This window comes from Sorex araneus, chromosome 1 (assembly GCF_027595985.1).
Source record: "Sorex araneus isolate mSorAra2 chromosome 1, mSorAra2.pri, whole genome shotgun sequence".
Taxonomy (NCBI): domain Eukaryota; kingdom Metazoa; phylum Chordata; class Mammalia; order Eulipotyphla; family Soricidae; genus Sorex; species Sorex araneus.
This window is the reverse complement of record NC_073302.1, coordinates 32,772,189-32,798,618: the sequence shown is the minus strand read 5'-3', so window position 1 is coordinate 32,798,618 and position 26,430 is coordinate 32,772,189. Positions and strand designations below refer to the sequence as shown.

Here is a 26,430-nt window from a genome sequence, read left to right as displayed (position 1 = left end):
CTTAAATACAAGCAGGGGAAAATACTGAGAGAAAAATATAGGAAAAATTAATGTTCAAGGCAGATATATCCAGAGAACTGTACTACTATGAGTAGGGTGTTTCCAAGAGGAGATCAGAACAAAAAAAAAAAAAAGAGAGAAGCAAAAAAGATAGGGTGATACACTCAGGTGATTAATAGTAGCAAATGTTCTAGAGCTGAAGATGCTAGACCTTTCATTTTAAGTGGCCCATTGTTCCAGCAAAATAAGTTTAAATAGTAATTATAATCTCGCATTGGTCAGGTCTTGATGTAATTTCAAATGCTAAGAACAAAGATTTCAAAAAACTTGCAGTGAAAGAAAACAAATTTTGCCCAAAATAGCAAAATTCAGACTTCTCATTGGCAATGATAGATGCCAAAATTGGGGGAGTCCAGGGGGGAGAGTAAAGTATTAAGGGAAATCCAACTTGTACAAATTTTATCACTACATAGAGAAAATTACAGACATTTTTAGATATGCCAAGATCTAGATGAAAATGAATCTATATAATTACTTGAGATTGAAATTTGTAAAAGTAATAAAATGAAAGATAAAGTGAAGAATTGAGACAGGTTTTAAGAAATTGAGGAACAGAGAAAGTACTAAAGTATAGTTATGTCAAATATTTATTATAAAGAAACAATCTGAAACTAATGGTGACATGGAGAAAAATGTGTATTTTATGTTAAGATTCTTGTCTCAGGGCAAAATAACTTTATTATGAAATATTGTAAGCACATATTAAAAAAAAGTACTGTGGAAACCTCAGTATACCATCACCTATATTTTACTGTTATTTTTTGCCACATTCCTATATAAAATCTAAAACAATTTCCTGATATTGTGACCCTTCATTTCTAAAAGTAGTACTCATCTCTAGTGACATTTTTTATATAATCATGATACCATTATGACACCTACCAAGATAATGATAATTCCTTATTATTATTTGCTATCCAGTCTGTATTCAGATTTGCCTAATGGACCCCAAATGCCTTTTTACAGTTATCTTTTTTATTATTACTATTATTTTATATTATTATTTTTACCCTTTTTATTGATACACCTTGAGATACAATTACAAAACTTTCATGTTTGAGCTTTCATCATACAATCATCAAACACCCATTCCTTTATCAGTGCACATTTTCCACCACTAAAATCTCCAGTATTCCCCAGCCCCCACCCCATTCCAACCCTTCCTCAGCCTGTGTGACAATTTCCCCCATACTCTCTCTACTTTGGTTACATTTGATATTTCGGCATCAGTCTCACCACCACTCAAACCTGCCAAAAGGCAATGCTAGACGACTTGTTTTGTATTGCTTGTTATGGATAGAATATAATTTCCAGGAAATTCTGTGTCATTCTCTTCTGGGAGCTTTAGTTTATAATCTCTGGGTCTTGGCCGTTGATGAGATTGCATGGCTCAGAGGTAGGTGGGCAGTTTGTGGGTGTGACTGCCAGGCTACTGGAAATCTGGGGACCTGGGGGGAGGAGGCCCAGCCCCAATCCAAACAAACTTGGAGATCTTAGTCACGGGTTCTCAGATTCCTGCCAGTCTGCTCTTGGGTGAGGTTCATCCATCTTGGGTGAGGCTGGTCCCCTCTTGAGTGTGGCTTGTCAGATCGTGTGGAGAGTGGTCTTGGGCATGGTGGTGGTTGAGTTCTAGAGGTTTTAGACTGCCAGGATTTTGCTCGGGGCAGGGAGGGAAACTCAACCCGCCCCCTTCCAAGGTGCCCCAGTGGGGACAGCCTGATGCGGGGTCAGTACATTCTGTGGAACCCTCTTCTGGGAGCTTTGGTTTATAGTTTCTGGGTGTTGACCCTTGATGAGACTACATGGCACCAGAGTGTGACAGTTAGTGGGTGTGACTGCCAAGCTACTTGAAAACTGAGGAGCTAGGGGGAGGAGGCCCCGTCTCTATCCAAGCAAGCTTGGAGATCTCAGTCACCAGTCACAGCCCATATTGTGTCTTTTGATCTCTTTTGAGATTTATGGGTCTCTGAAATAATGCCAATAAATGAGTTTATATAGCTGAGCCAGAGGTGGTTGTGGGTGTGGCTCCCACTTACCTGACTTTTGGCTGTTTAATTTCTGGTAAACTTGGCTCCAAGTTGTTGGGGTCTGGCCAAAGGCACAGCAGCAATTTGGGGTATCTAGAATTCTGAAGGCACCATCAGACAGCTGACGGTTACAGGTACAGGTTGACGGGCTGGCAGCACCACATTCCCATTTTTTACAGTTATCTTATTCAAGCTAGGAGTAACCCCTTAATACAGTCAGGTGTGACCCAATCAACCCCCTCAAATAAATAAAATGACGTTTGAAAAAATAAAAAGGGGGCTAGAGAGACTCTATGGTGGGTAGTGTGCTGCCTTGCATGTGGCCAATCCAGGTTTGATCCCCCATATCCCATATGGTCTCCAAAGCACTGCTAGGAGGATTCCTGAATGTGTAACTGGGAGTCAGTCCTGAGCATCATCTTGTGTGGCCTCAGAACAACAGCATCAAAAACAAAACAAAAAATACATGAAGTTAAGGCTTGGTGCGATAGTACAATGGCAAAGCACACGCTTTTCAAGCCATGGGACTCCTGGCTCATGCACTCAGGAATTACTCCTAGCGGTGCTCAGGAGTAATTATATGGGACACCCCATATAAAGGGGGCGGGTTGAGTTTCCCTCCCTGCCCCGAGCAAATATGGGATTCTGAGAATCAAACCTAGGCCAGCCGCTACCCGCTGTGCTATCACTCCAGCCCCTCAAAGCTTTGTTTTATAGTGAGGGTCATAAGGTTATATTGTCCTGACCCACAGTGCACATTTTTTAAGCTCTGTCCAGGACAATGACATGATCTCTACCACCTCTAGTTATCCAGGACCCAGGGTTTCACAGCCCCAAAGGAGAAATAACCCCCTCCCTCCACCACCATCAGGGCCATCATTGCTGAGACAGGCATAAAAGTCCTTTAAGGATAAGTCAAGTACCTTATCCAACCACAGAAAGAGGAAAAACATTTAATATTCCTGACCTGGAATACTAGGAGCATGGCCCTTTAAAGCTCTGACCGGAAGTGCAGTGACGTCATGGAATCCAGGCCCTTTTTCCTAGGCGTCTTCGGGTTCGGGGCTGAAATGCGTTTCAGCCGCCATTGCTGCCGAGGTGAGGAACCGGTGAGCAGCAGGGATGGGGGTACCAGGGGGAACGGGGGTTTCCTCGCAGGGTGGGCGCTGGCCTTACACGCGACCCACCGGGTTCGATCCCCGGGATCGCCGGCAGAGGAGCCCTGAGCACCCCCCCCACACACACACATCCCACCCCCATAAAAGACCCGGGTGGGCAGAGGAGGCACCTGGTCCTGCAAGAGGGGGTTGAACAGAGAAGCTCGTTTATAAAGTTAAAAACAATGGATAGTAACCAGAGTTTTTCCTTCCGAAATGTATGTCATTGTGTTTTTTAGGGCCGCACCCGGCCTTGCTCAGGGCTGAATCCAGGCTCTTCAGCTCAGGGATCCCTCCTGGGGGTTCGGGCCCCCCATGGGGTGTCGGGATGTGAGACCGGCGCCCTCCCCGCTGACCTTTCCTCCAGCCCCCAGCCAGAGAGAAAGTGTCAGGGCCAGAGGGAGCCTCAGTGTCCCCCAGATCTGAGTAGTGCCATTGCTGGGACACTTGCAGCGCCCATGTCGGTCACAGGGGTGGGATGGGGGTCCTCCAGGAGTGTCCCCAGGGGGCCCTTTGCTGGCTGCCTTTCATTCCTTGGGCTGATTACAGAGTCAGGACTAAAGTGTCAATTTTTTCATCAAAGGGACCTGGGGGCACTTTCTTTTCTTAAAAAGAACTCGGTTTTTTGAGCCAGGGCCAGTACTGTTCTGGGGTCACTCCTGACTCTGCACTCAGGGATCTCTCCTGTTGGTAGCCAGGGGATACTGTCCATACCCGGGTGCAGTCCGTGTCATGTGCAAACACCATCCCAGTGTACGAGCCTCCTGCCCTCGGGTGGTGGGGCACAGAGGCACACTTTTCACGTGCTTGGGGCTCAAAAGCATTTGGTGGCGCATTTTGATTTTCACATGTTTTAACGCGTTCAGTAATTTCTGCGGGTTCCAGGGAGATGCAAAGCTTTTAGAGAACACAGAGTGGAGGTGGGGGGGTGCATCAGGGTGGGTGCACTCCTCTTGCCTCTGCACTCAGGCATCACTCCTTGCAGTGCTCAGGAACCTTTCAGGATGCTGGTAATGAAACCTGAGTTGAACGCTTGCAAGACGAGCACCTCACCCACTTTCTATATCTCCACTGCCTTTGTATTGGAAATTTTGAATTTATTATTCATGTTACAGCCTAGTTCTCCCTCTCAGAGAATCTGACAAGCTACCGAGAGCTTCCTGCCCACACCGGAGAGCCTGGCAAGCTCCCCGTGGCATGTTTATATGCCAAATACAGTAACAATGTTGGGTCTCATTCTCTTGATCCTGAAAGAGCCTCTAACGCAGCACCATTGAGATGGACGAGTAAAGAGAGGTTGCTAAACTCTCAGGGCTAGGATGAATGGAGACATTACTGGGCCTGCTCAAGCAAATCAATGATCAACCGGATGATAGTGATCCCATATTCAAATCAACCTCATCCATATTTTGATATGATATTTCTTAAAATCTCTTTTATGGCTAAATACTCCCAGCTTAACTGCAATACAAAAAAACAATATAAAATTAAAATAATCCAAACGTTTAGGACTGTTTGCTGTTGGAGTGATGATAAACAGGTTGCAGAATGATGCACAATCTGAATCTGTTGATTCTCTGTGTAGTATCCCTAACTTGCTCTCTAGTCAAAGTAGTTTGAAATAAAAACTCCATGATGTACAAATTTAGCAGTGATGTAAGCAGTTCTACATCATGCTGAGTACTCCACTTAAATTTGTCATGAAGAACATAGCCAAATTGAACAATCGTAGAGATGCTGAGTTTAGTGACAACCTATCCCATCTACTAAGAGAAGTAAGTTATCTTCATGATCACACTTTCTATTTTGGAAAATTATTCTTCAACTTAAAGGGGAAAGTAAACTAAAAGTTATCTTGAAATTAACAAAATGAGAACATTGCATCTTAAGAAACCATAAAAAATACACAAAACAACAAAGAATGAATGTATTTAAAAAATTAAAATAAAAAACAAAAAACCTCGAGGACTAGAGCAATAGTGCAGTGGATAGGGGGAAAGGGTGCTTGTCTTGTACACAAGTGACCTGAGTTTGATTCCTTAGCATCCCATATGGTCCCTTGAGCAGTACCAGGAATATCCTGAGTGCAGATCCAGGGATAAACACTGAGCATCATTGAGTGTGGACACCTTCCCCACACACACAATAGACAAAAAAAGAAAAAAATTTACTGAGTCAGGAAAAATATAATTCTGATTGCAAAATCAACCAAAATGTGTGACAAGCAAAACTCATCAAGAAGAAAAATATTAGTAGGAAGCTTGCCTTTGTGGAGTGGACAAAAGGTGAAGGGAGGGATCACTAGGACAATGATAGACGGAATTCAGGACCAGAATTGGGTGCTGAAGGAAGGTAAAGTGATATATGCATGATAACCTATTAGTAATAATATTGTAAGCCATAGTGCCTTAAAGAGAAAAAAGAAAAAAATTTTAAAATCTGTCATAAAGACAGGCTGTGGGGCAGGAAGAAAAAGCAGGAAGAAGATTGGTGGAGGGAAGTGAATACTGGTGAAGGAATCAGTGCTCATTTTGCCTCTGAAACTCAATTATGGAACACTTTAATTTACAGTGACTTAATAAATTAATTTTTTTTCTTTTGGGTCACACCTGGCGATGCACAAGGGTTACTCTTGGCTCTGCACTCAGAAATTACTCCTGGAAGTGCTCAGGGGACCATATGGGATGCTGGGAATTGAACCTGGGTTGGCCGCGTGCAAGGCAAACGCCCTACTCACTGTGCTATTTGCTCCTGCCCCAATAAATTAAATTTTTTAATGAAGAAAATTATTTGGCAAGTTAGACCGGGATGAAAAAAGAAAAAATAGGTGGTATAGCTAAATATTCAAAACAGAGTCAACAACACTGAAAACAAAGAGATTCAAACTTTTAACAAATTTATTTATTTTTTCCCCCACCTCACAGACAGCTTTATAAACATGAAGGATGCACAAGAACAAGGAGCCACGTGCTTGGACAGCCTGGGCCTCACTAACAAACAAATTTTAAAATGTGCTTATCAAGGTGGCAGGTTGGGGGGTGGGGAGTGGGGGAGCAGGGGCGGGTGTCTAGGGGTAGGAGACATAAGTAATCCTGATGCAGGGACTGGTGCTGAATCATAGTAAGAATAACTTTGCAAATCACAATGCTTTGATTTGAAATTTTTTTAAGTGAAGAAAAAAACAAATTAGGCTTTAATTGAGGTCAAACTGAAGGAAACGAGAAAAAAATACAAGCAAATAAGAGAAATACGAAAACTATGAGAAGAATATGTTCTATAAAATGTGGGTGACCAAATTGGTTCCAAGAGAAAATTTTAAATGTGAATTAGTCAATATGAGAAATTCACCTATTAAAATAAGATGGGGATAGGCAAGGTGTATCTATTAATGAATGTAACCCAACAGCAGAAAATTGAAGAATGAAAGGATTAAGAAAATTAAAGCTAACTCATAATAATTGCTATGAGCCTGGCATTATCCTAATAGTGTCGAATAAATTTATTTAACTTCGATGAATACTACAAAAGTACTTCCTTAAATTTAAAACTTGTTCTGACTCAAATGATAAAAGGGGGCCAGATAGATAGTCCAGGTGTTAGGGTGGACACCTTGCATACAGTGACAATAGTCACCAGTATCATGGTCTCCCTGGCATTTTCAGGTGCATCCCTGGGGTGCACCCCCTCCACCACTGGGGTGATCCACGAGGTCTCTAGCACTCAGGGTGGCCAGAGTAATTCCTAACACTTTATGCCCTGAGCTGTATCACAGGGCTCTTGAATAAAACCTTCAGCTCACTAAAAGTGGCCAGGATGCATCATAGTCTACTCCTGAGCACTGAGTTCCTCTCCATCTCCAAAGGTGAAAAAAAATCACATATTTTTGAATAAAAAGAAATATTGCTATTGAAAAAACATTAATCACTTGCCATTGAATATGATACTCATTGCACTGATGGTTGTCCTTTAACTGATTAACCAAAGTAATGTTTATTCCTAGATTTCTAAAGGATTTGTACATTTTCAATAAAAAGCTAACATCTAGTTTAATGTTCTATACCTAAACAGTCTTGTTTATATCCATAAATATTTTTATTGCAATCATTTACTTATTAATGCAGATACTTAAGCAGTGGAGTGGAGCGATAGCACAGCAGGTAGGGCATTTGTGTACGTGGCCGACCTGGGTTCGATTCCTCCATCCCTTCCGGAGAGCCCGGCAAGCTACCAAGAGTATCCCGCCCGCACAGCAGAGGCTAGCAAGCTACCGGTGGAGTATTCAATATGCCAAAAACAGTAACAAGTTTCACAGTAGAAACGTTACTGGTGCCTGCTCGAGCAAATCGATGAACAACGGGACAGTGCTACAGTGCTACTTAAGCAGCATTGATAATATACTTTCTAATATAACAAAGACAATATTCCTTTTCTTAGAACAAAATGCTTGGTACTTTTATAAGCCTATTTAGATTTTCTCCTTTAAATTTTCTTAATTTTTTAAACTCTTACTAAATTTTACATTGATAGGTTGTACCTATTTCATGTAAACCCTAAAGTATATTAGCACAGAATTTTTTTTAAGCTTTATCAATGAGAAGATAATGAGAATTAGCACAGTGAGATCTATGTACAAAAATAAAATTTAATGCAATACACTTTAGATGTCAGATTTGAGAATTTACTTATGTTATAAGTTATATGTTAAAATGAGAATATAATTATATTGTATTAAATAATCTGAATTTTTACATAGTTAAAAGTCATAGAAATCAATCATCACAAACTGACTTGCACTGGTTTATTTTCTGAGAATTCTATTTAAAGTAAATTTTTATGTGCCTGATAGGAGGAAGGAACATTGCATGCCTGAAATAGTTGTATTGTGAATAACTTTGTGATTTGCACTGCCTTAATAAAAGTAAATTTTAGAAATCACATTTTTTAAGTATCTACTGGAAATCCATAGCAAATCTTACACTTGATTGTGGCATTAGAAGTTTTATCAAGCATCAGAGACTCCAGATAATTTAAACAAAATGCATTTCCATTGGTTACTTGGAAGCTGCAGGGAATTTGACTGAAACACCTGCACCCTAAGTGTTTCTACATAGGGAACAAAAGAATATTCCATTCACACTTTTGAAATAAGGACATATTCCGGTCATATAAACTAAGATTCAATTTATCAAAACATTGTAAGTGCACTCATTTTCAGAAATACAACTGTGTGTAGAGTTTTTGTTTTCTTCAATTTCTTGCAGTTGACAACATAATTATGAATCTACAAAACTCCAGAAAGCCCTTTTATACCCGAGGATGAACATGCCTGCTTGTCCTCGTTTTCTGTCTTCCACCCTGTCATCTTGAGCCCTTGCTCAGAGCTTGCTTTTGGTCCCAGTGAGGTTTTGCCTGAGAAATTTCTGTACCTCTGCCCAGGCGTGCTCCTGAGCTGCGGCGTGGGCCTCAGTCTTCCCGCCCCAGAGTAAAGGGCTGGGAAAACCAGGGCTCCAAGAAGCGTAGCACAAGGGCGAGTAGGGAGGCTCTATGAGGTGGCCGGCCCCGGGGTATGCCAGTATCCTTGCGTTACTTTTTCCATGACGTCGCAACCGGTCCAAGCACTGCTCAGCACATACTTTACTGTTGACGCATTCGTCATCCTCTCCTACAACGAAGAGGATCTGACCCTGGGCCTTTTCAACAGGAATTGCACTCTTCTGATTCAGTTCATCCAGACCTTTACACATGTAGTGGCGGAAGACCAACGTGCCTAAGGCATCGAACCGGATTTGCTCTGGACTGGGTATAGCGCCTGGGATAAGTAGATCCCTGTATCTGTGTGGCGATGGCTCATTGGCGGTATTCGGCCCATTGATGCAGACTGCAGCTGCTATTTGTTTCAGGAAACAGACCATGGACAGGGCAATCTCTGCACCTTTGCTCACGCCTACAACTCCGACACCAGGTCCTTGGATCTGAATCACAACACAAAGAGAACCCATTACAGGGGCCTGAGAGACGTTCAAAGGGTTAGTATGTAAATAGTGCATGCCAGAGGCCTGGTTTGATCTGGTATTGACTCAAATTAGAGACAAAGAAAATCTTTACAGGCCGTACTCTGTGAAAGAGTTGTTCTACAGGCCAGAAACGTAGGAGAAGGGGGTAGCAGGGAGAGGGGTGAGGTATGTAGGGGAAGGGGAAAACATTAGTATGATTTAATAGTTTGGAGCAAAGAAATTTCCAGAGAAGTTCTACAATTTAAAGGGTGTGCAGTATTGGTACACTACATGGTATAGTGCTTTCTTATATGGAAAATAACTATTGTAACATAGGACTTACTACAGAAAGTTGTGCTACATGACATAATGCATATAAAATATTTAGCATGGAGCCAAACAAATAGCTACTCAAAAATTGATATGATTGTTGTACCACTGTTGGAGTAAATTTTAAGAAAGACTGGAAATTTCACATTTATGAAACAGAAAATGAATAATTTTACGTGGTTTCACTTAGTATCAACTTCAATACTTGATCAGGTAATACTTGTTCCTACTTTCTCCTTTTATTCATCACCTTAAATATCAAATATTTGGGACTTCTTCTAGAGAGCTAAATAATTGGTATTAGAGAGAGAGTACAGCAGTTAAAGTACGAGGGTTGCACATGGTAAACCCAGATTGGATCCTGAGCACACAAACTTAGGTCCCCCTAGTCTGCCAAAAGGGATCCCTGAGCACAGAGCTAGGAGTAAATCCTGAGAAAAAGCCAGGTATGGGTCCAAAACAAAAATAAACCCAAAGAACTAAATCATAATGAATACCTTAGTATTTAAATATTGATATTTCATACCTAAAATGGGTAATGAGATGTCCTGTTTAGTGCTTCTAGAACTGTAAAGTGCATAGGAATCACTGGGGGATCTGATTCAAAAGCAGACACAGATTGAGGGACGGGGCTGGAGAATTTGCTTAAATGGCTCCCGGGTGAAGTGGAAGCCTCTGGACCATGCTGCAAGAATGCAGCAATGTTGGAACTGGTTCAAAATGACCTCACCTTTCAGATTCTTTTCCTTGGCCTGGCTCCCAATAGTGGAGCTTGACTCCGTGTCGCTGGATCAGAAACTATGTAAATAGCTAACCAGTTGATTAGTTTAGCTAGTTAACTCGTACAGCTAAGTTAGGTCTTGCTGCTGCTGCTCTTTATTGCATCTCTAGGCCTCAGAACTAATACTGAGTTTTGCCTTGTTCTTAGACTCACAACTCTAGCATAACTTACTTGGTCACTGCCCTATGAAGTGATTGTCTTTGAAGTTTGAAAACATGTCAAACCAGAGAATGCATGCAATGCAATCAGTGGCTGATTAAAACATTAAAAAGCCACTGATATGTCATCACACGCTGTTTAAATCTACAGTCCTGACTTTTTCTCCCAATGAAAATAATCATTATCTATCCACCTCTTAACATTGAGGGGGGGGGGGGCGTCAGAAAGCTGTAAGCTGTTCAATAATCATCCCAATAACCCTACAAGGTGAATAAGTATTATCATTTGCAGTTTAACTGAAAACTCTTCTATGTCCAGTCTAAACAGATTGATAAATAGACACTTGTTATTTCTTTTTCTTTTTCTATAATGTTGAAAGAAAATTGAAAAGCACTTCAGTTACCTTAGGATGTGCCAGCAGAAAGTTGGCAGCTTCCTCAAAATATTCCAAGTCCACCTCCAACAGATCACTTGGCAGATCTTCAAAGTTAAAATAGGCCAAGGCCAGCACAGCAAAGCCATGTGAAGCCAAAAGACTAGCTCGAAATTCAACCAGACCCCCTATGCCTCCAAACAAATCTATGACTCCAGGAAAAGGGCCTTCTCCTGAGAGCAACGGAGAGAGAGAATGGGATTAGAAAGAGGAAATGGTAGTCAAGAAGATAGCAGTTAATTACATGATGAACAAAATGAATTCCACCTTCTCTCCTCTCTCTCTCTCCCTCACTCCTTCTTTTTCTGTTTCACACATAGAAGCAGGTATTTATTTATTCATTTATTCATTTATTTATTTATTCATTCATTCATTCATTTATTTATTTTGGTTTGGGGGCCACACCTGGAAGTGCTTAGGAGTTGCTCCTGGTTCTGTACTCAGGGCTCACTCCTCTATGGGTCAGAGAACCATATGGGATGCTGGGGATCAAGTCCAAGTGGGCCTTGTATAAGGCAAGCCCCTTAGCCACTGTATTATCTCTCCTTCTTACATGTTTGTTTTAAAATATTGAAGGCATGGGGTCAGACACACACACACACACACACACACACACACACACACATGGGTAGGGAGAAAGCTTACAGGTGGTCGACTTGAGTTCAATCCTGGTATGGCATACAGTTCTGAAGAATGCCCAGGACTGATGCCTAATCACAGAGTCAGGAGTACACCCCGAGTGTCACTAAGTTTAGCCGAAATGCATAAAATGTTGGAGAAAGATTCCCAGAGGGAAAAACTCTAAACACAGTGTCAAGAATAACCATGCCCTGCAAATCCCAAAATAAAGATAATTGGGGTGAATGCCAAGGATGTAGCTCAGTGGTAGAGCAGAGCATATGCCTTGCAGTGTGAGGTCCTAGTACCATCCTCGGGTACCACAAATAAACAAAAACTAGAAGCGAAATGCTGGTTCTCCAATGAAAGGACACATTTGCTTCGGACTTTGTCTTTCCATCAACAATGTTTCCTCTACCACAAAGGTCCTTCTCACCTGGAGGAAGGAAAAACGCTCCTCTCAATCTTCCCTTTCGCATCTGCATCCGCTGCACCCCAGGGACTGAGTACCAGCGCTTCACTGTCGTTTTGGCCTTGGGCTGAACGTCTTCTGTTACATGTGTCAACACTGACTCATAAAGTTCCAGAGTGACCTCAAAGGGGGTGTTCATCACATCCTTCTTTATCAGCCTCCGAAAAACCTTCTCAGGCTTCAGCGACCAGAAGAGGCCCATTGGGTGGACTCCCACGTAGTCACCTCCAAGAGCTGGAACCCGTGTGAGGTCCAACTCGCCATATTCATCTGCCCTGTAGAAGGCTTTGGACCGGAATGGCAACCCTTTCTCATCCTTTAGAGTTGCTACGAGGGTCACCACCTCTGATGGAGGCAGACCGGTTGCCCGAATGTGCACAGGCACATCCACAAGGGCACTTTCTGGGGTGGCTCTCAGATGGAACATGGACAACTGACGAAGGTACCCAGTGGTACTTCCTGCCCTGTGGCGGGAGAGGAAATGTGGAGTTAAGAGTCTTTAAATGACAAACATCCAGACAAAGCTCAGCCAAGCTAAAAGCTAGAGTGATAGTACAGCAGGGGAGGCACTTGCCTGCATGAGTCTACCTAGGTTTAATCCCCAGCACCCCATGTGATCTCCCAAGCCAAGCCAAGACTGATCTCTGAGAAAGTGCAGATCCAGAAGTAGGCTCTGAGCACTGCTGAATGTGGCAAATAATAAAAATAAACACAATAACAGTTAAATAAGCAAAAAAAAAAAGCCTAGCCAAGTTAGATTTCTGGAGATTTAGTACAAAATGTAATGATCCTTTAAGGAGGGAGACAGATGGAGTGTGCTCATTGTTGTCCTTTAACAAAGTAAACAGAAATAGGGGCATGCTCCAAGTCATAAATAACAGCAGAATTGGACAATCAAGGTGTTATTCTATATAATACTGCAGTTACCTTATCTGTGTGGTTTGGGAACCACCAAACTTTTACTTCTCCATGAAAATCATTCCGTATGACCTTTTCACAGGTGTTTGTTAGGAGCAAAGGGATTCATGCGTGATAAAGGGCTTACTGAAAGGATCAGTTTTCAACCCTGGAGTAGAATTACTCAAACAAGAAATACATTGTGCTGCTGTTTTATGTAAAGTTTAGCCACTGCCACTGTAAGACCTATCTACCTTCATCTATTTTCAGTTTCCATTATAAGTTGATAATAATAATCATAATAACCATTATTGTCATTTTATAAAATGGTTACAATAATATTAACTACACGGATTTGATAAGCAAAGTCACTGCACCTTCATCACCACTAAAGTGCCCAAAACCCTCAACCAATTTCTTTGTGTCACTCCCAGCCTGGTCCCTGCCTCCACTCCTCCCCACTCTGCTTGATTATCTCAGTTATGCATTCAAAGACCAAGAGTTTGTCCTCACTAGATACTGTTCATTCCCTTATGCTTCTCTGTATACCACAGATGAGTTCAATTATCAGCTATTTGATCTTCTCCACCTGACTTATTTCACTTTACATGCCCTCCAACTTTGTATTTGTTCTTAAAGGGAAAACAAATCTTTATGATCTTGCATCTGTGTTTAGGCCTTTTCAATGGAATAATAAATGTCAAAATGTTGTTTGTAGCAAATATATTGTTAAGAAGTCGTTCCATTTTGTTCCATTTGTTCCACTTTGAGAAAATTGGGCTCTTCTCTCTTTCTATTCTTGCCATCCTTTCCTTTTTCTCTCATTCTTTTTCTCCTTTCTTCCAGACCTCATTCTACAAAGTATCTGAATCTATGTGCCCATAATAGATGCAAAGTGAAATAAAAACAAAATAAATGTAAGAAAATATGAACTAAAATAACAGCAATAGATCAGAAAGATGAAACAGCCATTTGTCGGGGCTGGAGCGATAGCACAGCGGGTAGGGCGTTTGCCTTGCACGCGGCCGACCTGGGTTCGATCCCCGGCATCCCATATGGTCCCCCAAGCACTGCCAGGAGTAATTCCTGAGTGCAGAGCCAGGAGTAACCCCTGTGCATCGCCAGGTGTGACCCAAAAAGCAAAAAAAAAAAAAAAAAAGAAACAGCCATTTGTGGAGTGTAAGTATGAAACTGCAAGAGTGACAAGCTAAGAGGCAACAGGGTCAATTCTATGATCCAAATTATCCCAGAAAAAGTTACAAAATGGTCAGGGAAAAGAAAAGTGAGGAATTTCTGAATTTACCTCTAAAAGAATTTTCTGATATGATACTCTGACATTTCTAACCGTCTTCACACAAATTGTAGTACTGGGTGTCCATTCAAAATATTTGATTCTCTGGACCCTTATTCTTTATGGAAAAATGTAAAGTCAAACTTTAGAATTTCAATTTATGAACAGTAAAATTTCTGCATAATATAATCTTTCTAGGGCAGTATAGCAACAGACAAGGGCCTCTGAGAGCTGAAATACTTAATAGTAAGAGAAAAAAGAGGGGTGTTATATAGAAGTAAGAGACAATTAAAGAGAAAAGCCCTTCGGCACTTTCTTTTTAGAAGCGATTTTCTGCAAGGGACATACTCCTTCCCACTTGAAACTTTATCAACAATCATCTTGAATGTCCATATTAAAATTTTGAGTCCAGACAATGATTTTGAATGTCTTCCAACAATATTGTCTCCCCATTATACTCTTTTTTTTTTTTTAAAGAAATATTTTATTGAACCACCGTGAAAACAAAAAAAATACAAGGCTTTCAGGTTTAAGTCACAGTCAAATACTGATTAAACCACCATCCCTTCACCAGTGCACCCGTTCCACCACCAAGAACCCCAATACACCCCCCTCCCACCCCTCCCCCCATCTAAGTAGCTGATGATATTCCCATTATTCTCTCTATATATTGAGTACATTTCATATTTCCATACAGAACTCACTATTGTTGATTGGAAATTTTCCCCAACAATCAGGCCTGCTGAATAAGCATCATCTAATAATTTCTCTTCCTTGGCAAAGGTGAAGACTTTGAGTCCGCGCGGCCGCAATAGCGGCCGCGCGGTTTTGGGTTTCTAATATTTTAGCTCAGTTCACAGTCAAAATGGATGGCTGCAAGAGTCTGCTCTGGTGCCAAAATGGGTTAGGAGACCTCAGGATCACAGTCAGTAGGCGGGAGGCTCTGCTTCTCGTGCCGCGGCTCTTGGTTCATCTCTGGGCGGAAGGCGCGCCGGGAACACCTCCCCTCCCAGGATCACCTACAGGCTACGTCACTAAAGAAAGTCCTACCTCCTGGTGTAGGGGTCTTAGAGGGTGGCTCTCACCGCGTGGCTGCTGCCGCTGCCGCCATTTTCGCTCAGAAAAATGGGGTGGAGAGGGAAAAAAATCCCTTCCCGGGCTGCACGAGGTTGTAGTTCAGTTCGCAGTCAAAATGCATGGCTGCAAGAGTCTGCTCTGGTGCCAAAATGGGTTAGGAGACCTCAGGATCACAGTCAGTAGGCGGGAGGCTCTGCTTCTCGTGCCGCGGCTCTTGGTTCATCTCTGGGCGGAAGGCGCGCCGGGAACACCTCCCCTCCCAGGATCACCTACAGGCTACGTCACTAAAGAAAGTCCTACCTCCTGGTGTAGGGGTCTTAGAGGGTGGCTCTCACCGCGTGGCTGCTGCCGCTGCCGCCATTTTCGCTCAGAAAAATGGGGTGGAGAGGGAAAAAAATCCCTTCCCGGGCTGCACGAGGTTGTAGTTCAGTTCGCAGTCAAAATGCATGGCTGCAAGAGTCTGCTCTGGTGCCAAAATGGGTTAGGAGACCTCAGGATCACAGTCAGTAGGCGGGAGGCTCTGCTTCTCGTGCCGCGGCTCTTGGTTCATCTCTGGGCGGAAGGCGCGCCGGGAACACCTCCCCTCCCAGGATCACCTACAGGCTACGTCACTAAAGAAAGTCCTACCTCCTGGTGTAGGGGTCTTAGAGGGTGGCTCTCACCGCGTGGCTGCTGCCGCTGCCGCCATTTTCGCTCAGAAAAATGGGGTGGAGAGGGAAAAAAATCCCTTCCCGGGCTGCACGAGGTTGTAGTTCAGTTCACAGTCAAAATGGATGGCTGCAAGAGTCTGCTCTGGTGCCAAAATGGGTTAGGAGACCTCAGGATCACAGTCAGTAGGCGGGAGGCTCTGCTTCTCGTGCCGCGGCTCTTGGTTCATCCCCCATTATACTCTTAACAGAAGTTTGACATCAGTTCAAACTTCAAAAATTTTTTTTTGTCCCCTTTAGGGAGATGGAGACAACATTTTCATGCTCCAACTCTGTTTTCTGACCTGCTCCTTCATGCCAAGTTTTGTAGTTGCCATTTCCTTTCTCTCCAAAATGAGAACATAACAACTGATCATTGGGGTGGTGGTGGGGGTAGGGAGGAAGGGAAAATACAGCACATAGTATGGCAGGTAAGGGACTTAACTTGCAGCTGACCCAGCTTCAGTTCCCATCACCCATATGGTTCTCCAAACCCTGCCAGGAGTGATCCCTGAATACAGAGCCAGGAATAAGCCCTGAGCATTGCCAAGTATGGCCCCCAAAGCAAAACAAACCAAAGAATTGGTCACTGAAGCAAGAGAAATAATACAGTATGTAGGGCACTTGTCTTGCACACAATAAATCAGAGTTCAATTCCCCGGCATCCCATATTGTCCTCTCAGTCCTGTCAGGAGTGATCCCTGAGCACAAAGCCAGGAATAAGCCCTAAGCACATCACGGTGTGACTCAAAATGAAAAACTAAAACTAATAATAATCTGATTCAATTTCCATGATTTCACAATTATTTTTGTTACTATTCCATTTCTCAAAACTTCTGTATAGGGGCTGGAACAATAGTACAGCAGGTAGGGCATTTGCCTTGCACGCGGCTGACCCGGGTTCGATTCCCAGCATCCCATATGGTCCCCTGAGCACCACCAGGGGTAATTTCTGAGTGCAGAGCCAGGAGTGACCCCTGTGTATTGCTGGGTGTGACCCAGAAAACAAAACAACAACAACAACAACAAAACAAAACTTCTGTACAATGTATTAATTCAATGTCAATGTATTGATTCAACTGATTTAATGTGTTGATTCAATGTATTTGTTCAACTTTATTTTCACATTGAATAGTTTACCATAACTTGTTCATGTGTTCTGAATCTGATCTTTATCCCCTCTGCCACTAACCCCACATAGGAATGCAAGGAATGCAAATTCCTAAAGAGCAGCAATGATTTTCCTCTTTTGAGAGGCCACTGATACTCATACAATAAATACACATATACATTTAGGACTTGGGATATTTTTATCAGGAATAAAGAACTAGTGCAAAAATATAATCAAAATGTAATTCTTATAAAATGCTTCTTTCACAGAGAATGGTTAGAGTATCTTTCTGGGACATGGCTCGAGAACCTATAGCCCAGAGATGATCACTTAACATCTCTATGAATACCTGTGATCTCAACCTAGGAACCACTGCTGATTGTATCAGGGCTGGTACACAGCCTAAATCACTATGTGCTCAAGATAGTCTCCCTATCTTTAAAAATGGGATCCAGCCTGAGTTTACGGCTCCTAAAAATGGGTATTCATGGATCATCTCCACACCGAACAAGTATACTTTAGGTACGGCTTGATGGCTGCCTCATGGGATTAGCAGCACATGAATATCTATGCCATGTAGGTGCTGCTGGGAGATCTTACTGGTCCTGACCCACACCAGGCATTTACCCAGGTGGCTGAAATGGTTCTAACAGTGAGGTGGAGGCCACTTCCCTCACTTCCCTCTTTACCAATACTTCTGCCACACATATGTATACACCTGCATAACAATGCTAACAACATATTTTGGTCCTAACAATGTTATTATAAATTGTCATAACTAAAATGTGCTCCAAGGAATTGTACATAATGTTTTCAACTTGCTTTCCTTTCCATTTGCCTTTTAGTAAAATTGACTTTTAAGTCAATAAAGTGATTTAAAAATGAAAGAAGTAAATTGGGACCCAAAGACCACCAATATATTGCCTTAGGGTCAAAGACTAAAGGCAATGCAAATGTCTTCAGGTACTAACCTAGAGAACAAAATTTACTTCTTATGACCAAATCCCTGAACTTCTCCTTAAAGAGTTGTCTTTGCCTCACTCTAGTCCTGGCCCTGGAATCTAAGTGACTAAATCCATAGAATTCAGAAGTTGCTGGGGCCAAGTAGTACAGAAAGTAAGAAAATGCCTTGACCTGGATTCAACATCCCAAATTGTTCCCTGAGCCACTTCAATAGTGATTACTACACAAAGAACCAGATTAAGCCCTGAGGACTACTGAGTGTGGTCCCCAGACAATCAAACAAACAACAAACCAAAAACAAACAAACAAAAAAATTCAGGAGCAGTGTCCAGATAATTATAGTGTGCTCAATTACAGGAAGCCTGTTTTGAGGTAAGGTGTGGCAGTTTGGGAAGAAAGTGACAGAGATAAATGTGATTGTTCTTACCATGATAGAAGAGTATCTTATTTGTAAGTGTAAGGAAAGAGAGATAGGAAGATTAGTCTTAGGAGAATTCAGTCTTAGAGATAATCTAAGAACTAGAAATTTGAGGATCTCAATACTCACCTGACTTGATGTTTAGACCCCTCATGTTTCTAGTGTTCTTATTTAAATGTGCTATTTGTAGCTTGTCAGAAATTCCCTATAGAGTCTTTTTACTTTAAACCTAAACTTTTATTATTTTTATCAAGATACATGCAATAAATTAGATTAAGATAAAATTACAAATGAGATACAAAAGTTTCCTCAAAAGGTGCTGTATATTTTACATGAACAGAGAGAGAGGGAGAGAGAGAGGGATGGGGGGAGAGAGAGAGAGAGAGAGAGAGAGAGAGAGAGAACATGCTGCACCTCATCTCAGTGGACAAAATATGCTTGTGAGTGGTGACTCAGGTTTCCAGACTAGAAGAGTAACCTATAGTCCTTGCCCAAAGTATATGAGCTAAATAAAGAAATCTTATTTTCCCCCCCCCACAGGTTTATAAGGCAAGATCCCTACTAAACCCTCCCAAAATTTAGTAGGAATCCAAGACAAGACAAAGTCAGACAGGTTGCCTTTAGAAAGTTCAGACTTTTCAGACCTGTGAGCCTCATATATTAAATAAATGGCAAAAGAAAATCTAGGACTAAAATGCCTTCCCCACCTCCAAATAAACACATACCTCAAAGCAGTTGGAGTTTCGAGGAACCATAAGTTTCTGAAATGTAACCAGTGTTCCCAAGAATTCTTACAAGAGCTCTGAATTGGGACATTTTTCTTGGGGGATATTTTTGGTAACCTTATGAGTCATGAGATGCTAGTGTGCTCAATGAACAGCCCTACTAGTGATTTCTTGACAAGCTTTTCATCCCTGTGCACAAAAGGGTTCATTCTCTTTGGGATACTGCCTGGGTTTGTGAACACTACCTTACGTGGAGAGGAAAAAGATAGGATCTTCTTTTTAAATTGCCCACTCAGAATTCTCCTTGTATTCCATAGAATGTGAGCTATGGATGACAATAAACTCTTTCGGTGTAATAGAAAATTAAGAGGGGAGTTTATATTCTAAAATCTGAATTTGCATAGCACACCATTTCTCCCACTCTCTGTATCCTGACACAATGTTATTACTACAAACATGCAAACATCAAAAGGTGCTGTATATTTTCCATGAACAGAGAGAAAGGGAGAGAGAGGGGGATGGGGAGAGAGAGAGAGAGAGAGAGAGAGAGAGAGAGAGAGAGAGAGAACATGTTGCACCTCATTGAAAGAAGAGCATTTAATAGGAAATTGCTTCTTTGCAGATGTTCTCATTTTGTTATTGATGGCACCCTCCTAGTATATGAATATTATTGTAAAAACATATGCAATAGTTGAGCAGAATGATTTTTGAAGAAATTGTAAAGGTAGAAGATGGGAATTGAGGACTAAAGACAAATCTCATAAGATAAATCATGGAGTCAAGTCATATCATTCTTTGCCATATATTATGAGAGACCACAGCACATGAACACACACAAATCTGCCTTTACAATGAAGTTGCTTATCAATGGGATTTTGCATTATCTAGTAACGCAAGCTGTCTAATTCCACAGTACTTAGTCTTTAGCAAATAACTTAAAATTGCTACAATGGCTCCAGGAAAATTGAAGAGACAATCTCATACCACAATTACTTGACAATTAAAAGAGCTGGTTATTTTAAATGGTTATTGGAATTCTATTCGTCCGTTCATTTCCTCTTGTCTCTAACAGCAGATAATTATTGAGAACTTACAAATAGCTAAATAACATGAATTCCCGAAGTAAAGCATTTGAATTTTCAAGGCTCTTTCATGACCATTATTACAATAGACCCTTGCAACAATCCTCTGAGGGGAAGTAACTATGCCTACCCTTACATTATAAGTAAAGAAATTGATCCCATATAGTTAAGTGGGTCTGGAGCAATAGCCCAGTGGGTAGGGCATTTGCCTTACATGCAGCCAACCCAGTTTCAATTCCTCCGCCCCTCTCAGAGAGCCCAGTAAGCTACCAAAAGTATCTCGCCCACACAGCAGAGCCTGGCAAGCTACCCGTGGCATATTTGATATGCCAAAAACAGTAACAACAAGTCTCACAATGGAGACATTATTGGTGCCTGGTTGAGCAAATCGATGAGCAATGGGATGACAGTGATACTCAGTTAAGTTTGTCTATATCATCAATGATAAAGTAAGAATTTTAACTTGTGCCATCTAATCAACATCTAAACCAAACTGATTTTGTCCAAAAGCAGATGAAATTATGAAAGAACCTTCCTTTCTTAGCCTCATCCTCCTTTCATCTTTCCCATTTCTTGTCATTAGGGTAATCTCTTTCTTTTCTTGATTCTGAAACACTTGGTTTTAAGTATGTATGCTGCTAAATAGGCTAGCAGGACACATTAGAATAATTGAATAAGATTTTAGTCAACTATTGCACATGTCATAAAACGTAATCTTTTCCTTCCCAGATTTAGAGTAAATAAAATCTCTTTTCAGTCCATGTTTCTCCAAGTGGCAGAGATATAACCACAGAACAATCTGCTTTTCCTTGTTCTCCACCTAAATTCCTCTTGACTTCTACATAGTGCTGAAAGTTAAGGCTAGAGGATAACATTGGTTTTTCCTTTTTCCCTTGCTGCAGGGAATTTAGGTTTATTGAGTTACACCCAATCACAGAGCTCCCGAGGCACTCCCATTTCTCTGTGTTTATCTTTACCTTCTCCTCTGTGCTCTGCTTCCCCTATCTGTCAATCACCTATGTCCCCAAATCAGACCCTGTAATTTGTTAGGACTCTGGATTTTGTATTTGTAAGTGAAATGTTTCTTTTTCTTTACCTTATATCCTTAACATAGTTTACTTTAGAATTAATATCCTTTCTGTACAGACACAGGAAGACAGTTAACACTATGCTTTTGTAACTTGGAGTTCATTGACTCCAAATAATATTTATTCCTGGACATCTGTTATGTTTACTCAGCTTAAGCCTCAGTTGCCCTTAGTTACTAGCACCCAAAAAGCAGAGTCCTGACGAAGGACTGGATGGACCCACAGCAAACTGTAAGCTACCCTGGCATTGTTGGATATGGAGCGGGGCTGGAAGGATAAAACAGCTAGGAGGACACTTGCCTTGCATGTTGCCAACCCAGGTTCCATCCCCAGCATCAATCCCAGTACCACCAAGAATAGTTTCTGAGTGCAGAGCTAGGAGTAACTTATGAGCATTACCAAGCATTATACAAAAGCAAAAGAAGGAAAAGGAGGAGGAGGAGGAGGAGGAGCAGGAGGAGGAGGAGAAGGAGGAGGAGGAGGAGGAGGAGGAGGAGGAGGAGATAAAAGAGTCAGTAAACATAAACTAGCTTAGCTTTTTTTGGTTTTACTGATTTACTAACTTTGGGTTAAAGCTCTTAATGAGTAGACATACTCTAGAATCAAGTAAATATAATTTTGCTCTAGGAATTAAGAAATATGTTCTAGGAATCAAGAAAGATTGTGTTGAACAAATTATAGTGCCTACTTTTGAGAAACAATTGATTGCATTTATATTTTGCTTTATTGTTAAGGGCTGGAGCAATAGCACAGCGGTAGGGCATTTGCCTTGCATGCAGTTGACCCAGGTTCGATTCCTCTGCCGCTCTCGGAGAGCCTGGCAAGCTACTGAGAGTATCTCTCCTGCACGGTAGAGCCTGGCAAGCTACCCATGGCATATTCAATTTGCCAAAAACAGTAACAAGTCTCACAATGGAGACGTTGACATTACTGGTGCCTGGTTGAGCAAATCAATGAGCAACGGGATGACAGTGCTTATTAAAACAATTATTTTGGGGAGCTGGAGCAATAGCACAGAGGGTAGGGCATTTGCCTTGCACGCGGCTGACCCGGGTTCAATTTCCAGCATCCCGTATGGTCCCCCATGCATTGTCAGGAGTAATTCCTGAGTGCATGAGCCAGGAGTAACCCCTGTGCATTGCCAGGTGTGACCCAAAAAAGCAAAAACAAAGCAAAACAAAACAATTGTTTTGTTACAATTTTTTTCTGCCCAGCTCAAAGAGAGAGGTAAAACAGAGTTTTAAAGTCTCCCCAGTTTCGTTCTAGAATAATTTTGCATATGATTTACAAAACAGTATCTGAAACCAATCCAGTTCCCAGTGACAGATGAATGGAGAAAAAACATGTATGTGTGTCTACATAGATATAAATATATATATACATATTATAGACATAGAACATACATATATATGTACATACATAATGAAATACAACTCAGTTATAAGGAAAGATAAATCTTGGATTTTTTTGTTTCAACTTTAGAGGAAACTAATGGGATTCATGTTAAGCAAAATGAGTCAAGAAGAAGAAATACAATTGCTGACTTATCTCACATATATGTATAACATAAAGAAATACAACAAGATCATCAATGAATACAAACCCTGACTGCCAAAAGAACTGAATTTGCCAAGTTCTCAGGGAGAGAAGATGGGATAGAGAAGGAAAAGACAGATAAGAAGGGATCAAAAGACAGAGAGAAGTGGAGGGAATTGGTACTCAGGTGAAGAGAGGGGTACATAACTTTGTTTGTGTAAAACATAAATATTAATATAATTGTGAATCACTACTACCTCAGGTTTTTTAAAAAGATAGTTAAGAGAAATAATGAAAATTGCTTCACAGATGTCAACTTTTCACAAAGTAGCAAAATGTCTGAATAAGATGCACTCATTATTTCACTACAAGCTAAATCTCTCAGTCTTAGACTTGAACTTCCTTTTGTGCTGAATGTCTATTGCAAATAATCTGGTCCAATCAAAGCTATTTGCAACTAACTCAAACCTATTTACTAATAGAACAACAACTCATTAGAAAATGTCCAATAGAATATTGTAAATATCTGGTTCGTTCTCTATCTCCCCCTTTCCCGCTCTATATATCCCATATGGAAGCCAAGAGCCATATGTAGATAATTAAATCTTAATTTAAGTATAAAGTATTACATTTAGTTCCTCAATGACATCAACTACATTTTAATTATTCAGTAGCCACATGTAACTAGAAGCTATTCCATGGGACAATGTAGATATAGAACATTTTTATCATCACAAATTCTATTCTAGAACCTATTCTTGAGCAGCACTACTCTAGATTGCAAATTGTTCCTCAAAAGTGGATGTTACATCTTGCTCAGCATTCTCGTTCTTTATTCCTAGAACAATATCTGTCACATATTAATTGCTCCAAGTGTTTCAGGAATTAAAAAAAAGTAAATAATAGGGGGAAAAGAAACACATACAAAGTGTAAAGTTTCTCAGAGACAATATATACAGCAAGAAAGAAGCCAATACTCAATACCTCTATTGCAAACCACAACACCCAAAAGGAGAGAGAGAGCAAAAGGGAATGTCCTGCCACAGAGGTGGGGTGCAGGGAGGGGGAACAGGGTGGGGATGGTGGGAGAGATGCTGGGACTATTGGTGGAAAATGGGCACTGGTGGAGGGATGAGTACTTGACCATTGTATGACTGAAATGTAAGCACGGAACTTTGTAAGTCTGTAACTGTACTCCATGGTGATTCACTAATAATATATATATATATATATATATATATACATATATATTAAAAAAAAGAAAAGAAAAAAAGGACAGAATCCAACTAAAGTTTTACTTCTTAAGGGATTTTTTTTTGGGGGAGGGAGTAGCAGGGGGCACACCTGGTGATGCTCAGGGGTTACTCCCAGCCCTTCACTTCAAAATCACTCCTAGCAGTGCTCTGGGGGCCATATGGGATGCCTAAGATTAGACCTGAGTCTATAGTGTGCAAAGCAAGCACCTTGCCCACTGTATTACCTCGCCAGTCCACCAAGTGAATTTTTATAGACAATGTCTGGAGGTGGAAAACTCTTTACATCCAAAGGAGGAGCTGAAGCCATGGTGCAGATGCTAGAGCACTTGCCTTAAACTTGACTGACCCAGGTTCAATCACAAAATCCCATATTATCTTCCAAGCCAGTCAGAAGTGATTCCTGAGCACCAGAAGGAAGTCCTGAGCACTATGAGTGTTCAAATACCAAAAAAATAAAAATAAAGTAATAAGACCAAACGAATAAGTTTTTCACCCCTCTCTCATCCTCTCTCGCCCTCTTTTTCTGAAAGCAGAACTCTGCAATCTGCTGAGTTTCATAGAAACCAAAGCAATGAGACAAGAGCACAAGAGGTAAATAAGAGTTTAGCTGCCTCCTCTCACCTCAGTCTGGTGGTAGTTAGAGAGAGAGCCCTCAACCACATGGGAGTCACTCAGTAAAGGCCGACGGCAGCTGAGAAAAGCCTGGAAGCACGGTTGCTGACAGGATTCCAGATCTCCAGACTCAGGAGACCAGCCATCCACCTCTGGGAGTCCTTGACTTGTCAGAGAAAGGACAGGCAAAAAGTAGGCAGGCCTCTAACGCAGCAGGGGGCAAGTAAGCGAATCATAAAAGAGAACCAAAGTTCACATAAAGAGGATAAAGTTACTAATCCAATAGCAAAAGGTACATTTCCTGTCCAAGAACTGGTTGTTTTCTTTCTTCACCAAGAAGTACTTCCTTGCTTTTGTCCTCTCTCTCCTCCCAAAGATAAACACTTTCTCATACTTACTCATACTTTCTCCATAAATTACACATTACCGGGGGCCTGGCTTACATAACCACATGTGCATTTTATTCTAACGTAGTCTCTAAATCCAACTCTTCGTTTGGTGCATACCTAGGTCACAAATCTGCGTTTCTAAGCAATCAATCAATCGCCTGGGACTCCTCCTGGCTGGTCCCTAGAGAACTATGCTACCCACTGAGCCGCAAACAAGGGGAGGAAAATGAAAGCAGTTTTTCTCCCTGCTGTGCCTCATCTGCTAAAATTAGAAAGCAAAGCTTTATTTTTGAGCAGGCAGCTATTTGATTCAGACAGCTCTGAATCACCAAGCACTCACCTGAATGCAGAGACACAGCCTGGAACAAGATGGACCTCAGCAGTCCCGGACTTTGCACGCTGCCCTCTGACTTATTTCATTAAAAACGCCCCCACCTACTTTCAACATTGAAGTTGTCTCTGCAGAAACAAACGGTCAGCGGCTCCTTCTATTTAAGTACCCCGTGACAGGGATGACAGGGCTCTGAGCTAACGCTGCCACTTCCACTAGCTGTGGGCAGAGCCCCGAGCTAGGCGGTTCGTCTTTTAGTACAAGTATTTCCTCATGACGACTAATATTTCATCAGAGCTCAGATTTCTAACCTGTTGCTCTTGACTCTCCTGACACTCTGAAACCTGGGCTCTTTTTCTTCAGCTTCTTCGTTGTCTCAGCTGAGCCAGTCGCTGTTTTAGACAGCCGCGGTTTGGATGGTGTAGGCAGTAAAATCTGTACACTCCACGATATCTCTGGTATTTTGATTAATTGGGAAAATGACGAGGAGGGAGGTAGAACTTACCGGGGACAAGGGAGGGCGGAGACTGAAAGAGGAAGCCAATAAAGGAGGCGCTCTAAAAGCAAAGGGGAGACTGAGCTATTCAAAGGCTTCCAACTTTATGGGATCAATGAACTGAGAGATAAGGGAATGGATTAGAGGAGCTTTAACAACTGGCTGACAGGTTGGAAGACGGCAAGCTTGTGTCCTGAAAAACTTGACTGCCTTCGTGGTCACAAGACCCAGATTATAGAGGAAAAGAATAGGAAAGTCCCCTCTGAGTCAGAGAAAGTGGCAACCTGCTGGGCGCTCAGGTGGACAATAAATATGAGTGTGGCATACTCTGATTAGCCCTTCCATAAATCGAAAGAAAGATTGCTGATAAAGCATTCTGTGTGCTGTCTTCCTAAGAAATGGCAAGAAACGGAACTCCTTTTGTATTAAACAAAACAAAAAA

General features: G+C 41.6%; 1 protein-coding gene across 2 annotated transcripts; it reads right to left on the bottom strand.

The window, feature by feature from the left end:
• Positions 1 to 6,046: 6,046 nt before the first annotated feature.
• Positions 6,047 to 25,881, bottom strand: BAAT (bile acid-CoA:amino acid N-acyltransferase). Of its 2 annotated transcripts, none has more exons than XM_004600269.2 (4): positions 25,502 to 25,881; positions 11,995 to 12,494; positions 10,911 to 11,113; positions 6,047 to 9,216 (listed from the first exon to the last, which is right to left on the bottom strand). In XM_004600269.2, exons 2-4 carry the CDS (start codon positions 12,455 to 12,457, stop codon positions 8,620 to 8,622), a joined length of 1,263 nt encoding a protein of 420 aa, XP_004600326.2. In that variant the 5' UTR covers positions 12,458 to 12,494; positions 25,502 to 25,881; the 3' UTR covers positions 6,047 to 8,619. The 2 variants fall into 2 exon arrangements, with proteins under 2 accessions (XP_004600326.2, XP_054995198.1); XM_055139223.1 differs by lacking the exon at positions 25,502 to 25,881 and adding an exon at positions 24,782 to 24,914.
• Positions 25,882 to 26,430: the final 549 nt, after the last annotated feature.

Excerpts from the sequence above, each read along its gene's own strand:
- BAAT (XM_055139223.1), bottom strand. The coding sequence starts at position 24,822 with ATGTGGTTGAGGGCTCTCTCTCTAACTACCACCAGACTGAG. Across the intron at positions 11,114-11,994 it reads AGCGTTTTTCCTTCCTCCAG|GAGAAGGCCCTTTTCCTGGA; the intron begins GTGAGAAGGACC and ends CGTTGCTCTCAG. Across the intron at positions 9,217-10,910 it reads TTCTGCTGGCACATCCTAAG|ATCCAAGGACCTGGTGTCGG; the intron begins GTAACTGAAGTG and ends GTTGTGATTCAG.